Below are 8,625 nucleotides of genomic sequence, written 5' to 3'. Positions count from 1 at the left end.
TGGCTATTTCTGGCAATTTATTTAAGTGTGTATCAAACTGGTAGCCCTTCGCATTAACCAGTACCCAAGAAGTAGCCTTTGGTTTCAAAAAGGTTGGTGACCCCTGGTCTACCCCAGAGCAGCTGTGGCTACAAAAGTAGCTTACCACCACTAGGTATGAAAGAATGATGGGTTCTCACTTCTCTGTGAAGGGCTTTGAGTGTCTAGAAAAGCACTATATAAATCTATTCCATTCTTTTTATTAATACTTTGTTGATGCACTTTTTGCAGAAATTACAGGCTCAAGTTGTGAATACGCTTGGCACACCTATCTTTGGGCAATTTGTCACATTCCTCTTTGCAGCACCTCTCAAACTCAATCAGATTGGATGAGAAGTGTCTTTGTACATTACGGCATTCATTTTAATCTGGTCAGGGAAGTGGCCAAGAAACAGATGGTCACTCAGAGCTACGGCATTTTTCTGTGAAGAGAGGAGAACCTTCCAGAAAGACAACCATCTCTGCTGCAATCCACCAATCAGACCTGCATGGTATAGCAGCCAGACAGAAGCAATTTCTTAGTGAAAAGTTGGTCAAATGCACCAGAAAAACTCAGACCGTGACAGCAAAATTATTTGGTGTAAATGCCAGGATTTGGAGGAAACCAGGAACCGGTCATCACCAGGCCAATACCATCCTTTACAGTGAAGTATGGCAGTGGCAGCATCATGCTGTGGAGATGTTTTTCATCAGCAGGAACTGGGAGACTAGTCAGGATTGAGATACAAATAAATGCAACAATGCAAAGAGATATACTGGAGGAAAACCTTTACTTTCTTATCCAATTTGATGGCGCTTGAGAGGTGCTGCAAAGAAGAATGGGCAAGGAGGAATGGGCGAAACTGCCCAAAGATAGGTGTGCCAAGCTTGTGGCTTCGTATTCAAAATGACTCAAGGCTGTAATTGCTGCCAAAGGTGCATCAACAGAGTATTGAGTAAAGACTGTGAACACTTATGTGAATGGTTTTTTTTTAACGTTTTTTAATATTTAATAATTTGGCAAATCTTTTTCCAACAATAAAAAAATATATAAAAACGTTTCACATTGTCGTTATGGGGTATTGTCTGTAGAGTTTTTTTTTTGTTTTGTCCTGTATAGCTTCTCAGGCAAATCATATAGTTGATGTAGATGCCCATATCGGCTGTTCAGATTTACTTTACAAAAGAGAAGTGTAGGATACTTCTCTTGTTGCCTTATTTGAATTTGACTTTATTAAATGTATTTATATTATCATTTGGTGCAGCCGGGCCGGAGCAGGAGGGGATAGAAAGAGAAAAAAAGGAAGACAGCGGGGGAAATTGTGGGGATAAGAGGGGGATTAGACAGAGAGACAAAAACAACAACAGCAAACACAACAATAACAACAAAATACAACAAAAACAATGGAACGAAACCAGCACATACGATATGTACAAATATGATCGTAAAAGTGATAGCAAAGAAACAGTTAATGAAATAAATAATAATATAGAAATGACAATGAGCATTTTTACACTACAACTGGAGCAATACAAATACCACTAGAAAAAGCGCTATTGATTATGAACAATACTAATAGTTTACCTCTATTATCAACGATACAGTTGATCAAATGCAACAATATGTATGGAAAGAGAAAAAAAGAAAAAAAAGAAGAAAAAAAAGGAATACCAGAATACCTATATTAATCTTGTAGATTGTTATAGTAACAATAGGTTAAGCTTTGTCAGCATGCCATGTGTTACCCAGAGTTTTAAGTGCCATCCATCCATCCATTTTCTACCGCTTATTCCCTTTTGGGGTCGCGGGGGGCGCTGGCGCCTATCTCAGCTACAATCGGGCGGAAGGCGGGGTACACCCTGGACAAGTCGCCACCTCATCGCAGGAGTTTTAAGTGCCCAAATGAATTTATTCCATGTAAGAATAAGGCTGTAACATAGCAAAACGTGGAAAAAGGGAAGCACTGTGAATATATTCCAGATGCACTATATATATATATATATATATATATATATATATATATATATATATATATATATATATATGTATATATATATATATATATATATATATATATATATATATATATATATGTACTTGGATAATGCCTTAACAATTGTCAGATATGACAGCAGATGTTATAGCATGAGCGTGCGCTTGTAGGTAGTGTGTGACTACATGTACATGTCATCATTCATGGTGCTGTTTTTGCGTATCCTATGGTGATGTTCTCCATCTAAACCGCGCTGCCACATGAATTGCTCGAATGCCATGCTCAAATAAATGTGATACAAGGCAGTCCAGACATAGTTTGCAAGCCACACACTGTAATGACACGCAGGTTCACAAAGAAAACAGGAAAAAAAACACAGAAAGTGTTTAGGCAGTGTTTATCCAACTTTTCAATGGTTCAATTCCTGGCCTCATCGGACAACACATTTGAGTTTTTAGCACATGCATGTACAACACATTTGATATTATCATCCCCTCACTGTATTGTGCTTTGTATACATCTGAATGTGAATACACACTCAAGCAGTATAAACTATGTGCTGAGACAGGATTAGAATACTTTAAGCGCTCACTATTATTACACATGCATGCGCACTGAGCAAGATACAGTTTAATTTGAGTTATGGACACTCTGAGTCGATTAAGGTACAGTTGGCAAAACAAAAAAGATGGAATTGACCAAATAGTTACACAGAGACTCACTAAGCAATCATCTTGACAGCTGCAGGAGTCTAATCAATTCACAGGTTTCTTTCTATAAGGAGTTAGGTATTGTTTCTGGTTATCTTATGGTCAAGTGACTATTTGTCTTCCTGAACTGGCAAAATTGTCACTTTTACATGATATGAAGCTGTATATATATATATATATAAATATCAATCGAATACAAAGGTGCATGTGCACAAGCGTCACACATTATTATGAAACACCCATGTCTTCCATGTAATGTATATTGTACAATGCCTATATATACACACAATGGAGTATACAATATTTGAGTCGTCTTGCTAGTATTATTCATACTAATGCATGCTACAATGGTTACTTTCAAAGACATGCAGCACTACAAGAGCAGAATAGCACAGGTTTAATACATTCTGATGAAGCATATAACCTACAGGTCTGAGTACCAGTTGAATGATTTTGTAAATGCGAAGCATATATATTTGTACCTTCTCACGATGCCAATCCAAATGGAACCACGTTTTTCTTTGGTTTGTTGTTATTATGCTTTCTTATGTAACAGCAAGCTAATAAAAATATGAATTGTTTGTTGTACTAAATGCCAAAGTGTAATATGACAAAGCTGCTATCTCTTTCCTATTCTTATATTTTGTGATGCTTTTTTCGGCTTGTTGGGTTAATACACTAAAACCCTTAATTAGATGTACTTTTAAGCAATTATTTACCCTTGCCGTTATAAGTGTTAGTACAAATGATGTAACATCTCTACATCTTTTAATGCCTATTCATATGACTATTCCTAAAATTATGGAATGCTATGAAGTAAAGGACAGCGTTGTTTGTACTGGGCAGTGGCGTCAAACTACATAGTTTTCCTGTTACAGTTGGGCTTGGTGGCAGTTAAAGAGACACTTACAGGTAGAACTAAAAATATTTTTTTTTACATACAAATAGGCACTAAAGTAGAACACCACCTAGATCATTGATGTGTTTATCTTAACACAGTCAAGCGACTACTAAATGAACAAGTGGTGCATAAATGAAACATTCGCTGTTGTATATCCACTAATGCTTCATCGAGGAAAAAATAAAAAATAAAAAACAAGCATTGTTGTGGTCCACATACACAGCACTTCCCCATGGTCCATATATTGGTCTCTACAGAGGCCACCGGTACAGATAATAATGAGCAAAGAATGCTAGTGCACTTAGGTCCTTAAGGAGTCTATTGAGGGAGCCTTAAATGACCATCAGGCCAGATGGGTATTATCATCCTTTCTCTGTTGTTCTTCTTGAAAGTATGGCTAAGACCTTGGCAGTTGGAGTAACATATTTTGCTAAAACTATGGTGTGATATAATCTTAAACCATGACAACACTATGCTGATGGTATTGTGCATTGTTTTCTGGCCACAATTTGTAATATGATGGAGCAACAAGTGGTCCCGTTAGACTGTTGATTATTATTACTTCTTAGGCTACTAGTTGGCTACGTTGGTGAGCTGGGCAACTACTGTCATAATAAGTAAGACTAACTCCATGCAGAAGCCAAGGATGTCCCAAAAATGACAGTTCCGTCATGTGCTCCAGTTCCTTCGGATGTGAGCAAACATCCCTGTCTTCGGTTGAATTTTACAACAAATCACCTGCTCTAGACTCCCACACTGGACTTGAAATACCAGGCCAGTCTTTAATTTTTCTGTGCAAGTGTCTGCAGATGCGAGATGAAAACAATCTTCAAAATAGCTCATATTATACATCCGTACGCATCTTAGTGATGTTTACATAGTTTGTGTTGGCTACGGTGCAGTTTCCTGTTTTCATGCCCTCTGGTCTGAAGTCCTCAGTACTGTGGTTGGCAGCCTCTTGAATCTCCACATAATCCGACTTACTGAGAGTTGACCCGCTGCCACTGCGGCCACTCTTCTTTAGGTCATCAGTTGAGCTGGCCTTAGGCACACTAGGGGTATTTAGATACTGCGCCTGTTCTTCACCCTCTGTCTCTCTGTGATAGAAGTAGTTGAAGTTGGACACGATTACTGGAACCGGCAGCGCAATGGTCAACACACCGGCAATAGCGCAAAGAGATCCCACAATCTTTCCGCCGATGGTTGTCGGGACCATGTCGCCGTAGCCCACAGTTGTCATGGAAACCACTGCCCACCAAAAGGCTTCTGGAATGCTGCTGAACTGGGAGTCTGGCTCGTCTGCTTCGGCAAAGTAAACAGCACTGGAAAAGAGAATAACGCCGATGAATAGAAAAAAAATGAGCAGTCCGAGCTCACGCATACTGGCCTTCAGAGTCTGCCCCAAAATCTGAAGTCCCTTGGAGTGGCGGGAGAGTTTGAAGATACGAAACACTCTTACGAGCCGAATGACCCGAAGAATAGCTAAGGACATAGCCTGCTGTCCTGCCTCTCTATCTTCTGGCCTCTCTGCTAATTCTGTGCCGAGAGTGATGAAGTAGGGAATGATTGCTACGATATCAATTATGTTCATGATGTTACCAAAAAATCCAGCTTTACTGGGACATGCGAAAAATCTGACTAAGAACTCAAATGAGAACCAGATGATACAAAGGGTCTCCACAATAAAGAAAGGGTCAGTAAAATATGATGATGGGTAATACGTCATTGTGACATTGGAAAGGGTTTGGAAGGGAGAGCTGTACATCTCCTCGTCTTCGTTTCGGAAAATTGGCAGTGTCTCCAGACAGAAGCTAACAATCGAGATAAGAATCACCATGACAGAGATGATGGCAATGATTCGAGCTGGACCTGAGCTTTCTGGGTACTCAAAGAGCAGCCACACCTGTCTCTGGAACTCATTTTCCGGCAATGGGCGCTCCTCTTCCTTAATGAAACCTTCATCCTCCCTAAATATTTCCATAGCTTCCTCTCCCAGCTCATAGAAGCGAATCTCTTCAGAAAAAATATCAAGAGTTACATTAACAGGCCGGCGCAGCCTCCCTCCTGATTGGTAATAATAAAGAATGGCATCAAAACTTGGTCGATTGCGGTCGAAAAAATACTCATTCCGAAGAGGGTCAAAGTATCTCATCCTTTTCTTGGGGTCGCCGAGTAGCGTCTCCGGAAACTGGGACAGGGTCCTAAGTTGGGTCTCAAAGCGTAAGCCTGAGATGTTGATGACGACCCTCTCGCAGCACTCATGATCTGGGTCAGGGCCGTAGTGGTCATGAGGCTGACCCGGATGTGCTGCCGCTTCATCTGTCGGGTCGCTGGTCGCTACCGTCATGCTGGAAGGCGATGGGACCTGGAGCTTTCAAATGAGGCAGGGCCACGTTTGGCCACCGGATATACACCTGTTAAAACCTAAAGCGGGGAATAAAGGGTAATTTTAATATAATTTTGTAACATAATTATTTGGGTAACTTCCACATTTGAATTGATACCGGGATTGAACATGTGTGTGTAGATACATGTTGTTAATTGTTAAACAATAAAAAAATGTTTTTGATTCAACATTTAAAAAGTAGCGGATTATGATACCTGTGCTAACCAGTTGTTATATATTGTTTGTAACTATGGGTCTCATTTTAAAGTATAGTAGACTAAATAAGACGTGTGTTGCCTACCTAAAAAAGAGCCTTTCCTTTGAAGTGCAAGGTGCCATTCTAGCCTCATGTTGCGCCCTATAAAATATTTATATTGTAAGTATTGTACTCATTTAACACTAGCTGTTTGGTAGTAACGTGCATCCTAATTGTAGTTTCCATTACTTATTTGGAGGCGTTGAAATTGCCATGTAAAATTGGTAGTGATAATCAGTAGCATGTATATACTAATCATTATTACATTAACACATTTTTACTTCACGTTTGACATATTTGCTTGGTTGGCAATGAAAATTACAACTTTGCCTAGAGGCAGTTTGGCTGAGTCCACCGAGTTACCTCATGCCTAATGTTTGATCCCTTGCTTAGTCTGCACCCTGCCGTGACATTGTGAACAACAAAAAGTATCGACATATGGCACGGTTTGATTTTACTTGAATCGATACCCGTTAAAATGTACCGAATTTAGAACCCATTCTTAAGTGTCAGTAGGCCTACATTAAAACATAAACATTCCTGCAGTCAAGCAAGGCCAGGACATTTGAAAGACAGGAGCAAGGAGGGGCCGGAGTATTTGAGCACATCGGCTCCACTTTGTCTTTGAGTATTAGGTTATGAGTTCTCTCTCATTCGAGCCTGCTGTTGGATCAATATGCCATCCAGTAATATTGTATTAGCTCTTACAGGGTGCAATTACAACCAACAGATCCGATTATATGCTGAGTGCTCCGTACAATTTGATATTACTTTCTAAAGCTTTTATGTGTAAAATGAAATATTGTATGCCCAATAACCCTCTGATTAATCCCATTGTCATCAGCCATCAAACTTTATTTAAGATACACACTTTGTAAGTTGACAAACATGCATTTGGAAATAAATAATAAAGACCCACCTTTATTTGTGTTGCTTAATGTTGCTGATATGCGCAGTGATGATGCCCAACAAGCCCAGCAGAAGTATCAATGTCACCCCTTGCCGTCCAGCCAGCTCCTTCCCTTTACTTCCAGCCATATATCACCGAAAAAGTCTGGCTCTGCAACGAGGCGCCATGGGGAGTGGAGAGAGTACAAGGGATGAGGATGCAGGAGCTACATCCCCTCATCTCACAGTTCATACGCAGCCAATACATGCCAGGATGATGCAGCTATGGGTTACAGGTTGGAGTCGTGCTGTTGCATTGATTCAATGAAACTACAGGCATGAGCAACTTTTTGCAATGTTTTATTCAGCATTGAGTGGGACGGAGTGCCACATATCTTCCAACAGACTTGAAGAGGGGAGGCAGTGAGGGATGCTAATATCATTATGTATACTTCAGATTCCATTCTAGGACAAACATCAGGTGTAATTCCAATTCCCATCATCCATTATAAAATGTACACATTTATATATATTTAATGTTATTGCCTGCCCTTTCACTCCTATAAAAAAGATATTGCACATATACTTTAAATGTTCACAATTCCATATAATAAATCAGTCTTAGTCAAGTAAGCAAATAATATGACATATCCGGCAAAACAGCAAAGCTCATGCACTGTCATTCCAACATGAGCACGATAGTTGTTTTTGTTGTTGATTGGCAGACTAATGACTTAGTTGGAAGTGACAGGTGCCAAACATGCTTAAGCCATTTGAAGCCCCTTTGTGAGGATGCAGCCACAGTTATATATGCATGCACTAACCAAACCAGATCACAGCATTACCTGATATCATTATTATGAATATTGCAGCTAATGGCATGCAGGAATTCACCCCATTTCTCCTGACGCTGAGATGCATGAAATGTTATCCAGTTTGCCTCCTCTTCATCAAGTGTTCCTTTACGTTGGTGGGGAGCCCTCATTCTCCTGCTTGCCTTTTATTGGACTCGCACGTCCAGCGGCTGTTCCATCTCGTCACGGCCGTGTGGAGCAACCTGCTCTTCCCGCGTCGCTCATCTGTCACTTACATCCCTGGTGGAGCAGCATGGGCTGCAGTTGGGCATCGTAGCGCATACTAAGAGCTTCTGCACGGCGCGCCTCGCCCCTCACTGCTGCTCTCCCTCTTTCTTTCTTTCGCCAGACTCCGCGCACGTTAAAGGGGAAGCACAGTGGAAACACTGCTCCAAAACTTAATGTATCTATTTTATTGCACAGAGAAAGACACTCATTTTGGTAATCTATTGCAATGAGGTATTTGTACTCAGTTTATGCAATGCAACTGTATACAGAAATATTTGCTTTCTCTCTGTGTTTGAATCATCAACATATCCAGCCACTATATCATTTTGGTCAGGATCCGTGGCCCGGATCATGTTTTGTTTAGGTTTTGTTTTGTTAGTTTTGGACTCT

General features: G+C 40.3%; 1 protein-coding gene across 1 annotated transcript; it reads right to left on the bottom strand.

The window, feature by feature from the left end:
• Positions 1-2,110: 2,110 nt before the first annotated feature.
• On the bottom strand, positions 2,111-8,291 carry kcna2b (potassium voltage-gated channel, shaker-related subfamily, member 2b). The gene is made up of 3 exons (XM_061904491.1): positions 8,048-8,291; positions 7,185-7,325; positions 2,111-6,047 (listed from the first exon to the last, which is right to left on the bottom strand). The coding sequence occupies exon 3, from the start codon at positions 5,968-5,970 to the stop codon at positions 4,468-4,470; it is 1,503 nt and encodes a 500-aa protein (XP_061760475.1). The 5' UTR covers positions 5,971-6,047; positions 7,185-7,325; positions 8,048-8,291; the 3' UTR covers positions 2,111-4,467.
• Between the last annotated feature and the right edge of the window lie 334 nt (positions 8,292-8,625).

Source organism: Nerophis ophidion, linkage group LG06 (genome assembly GCF_033978795.1).
Source record: "Nerophis ophidion isolate RoL-2023_Sa linkage group LG06, RoL_Noph_v1.0, whole genome shotgun sequence".
NCBI classification, from domain to species: domain Eukaryota; kingdom Metazoa; phylum Chordata; class Actinopteri; order Syngnathiformes; family Syngnathidae; genus Nerophis; species Nerophis ophidion.
Note: the sequence above shows the minus strand (reverse complement) of the source record. Positions and strands in the feature narration are given on the sequence as shown.

What these genes read in the sequence shown, in the direction of transcription:
- kcna2b (XM_061904491.1), bottom strand. Translation starts at nt 5,970, where the DNA reads ATGACGGTAGCGACCAGCGACCCGACAGATGAAGCGGCAGCACATCCG.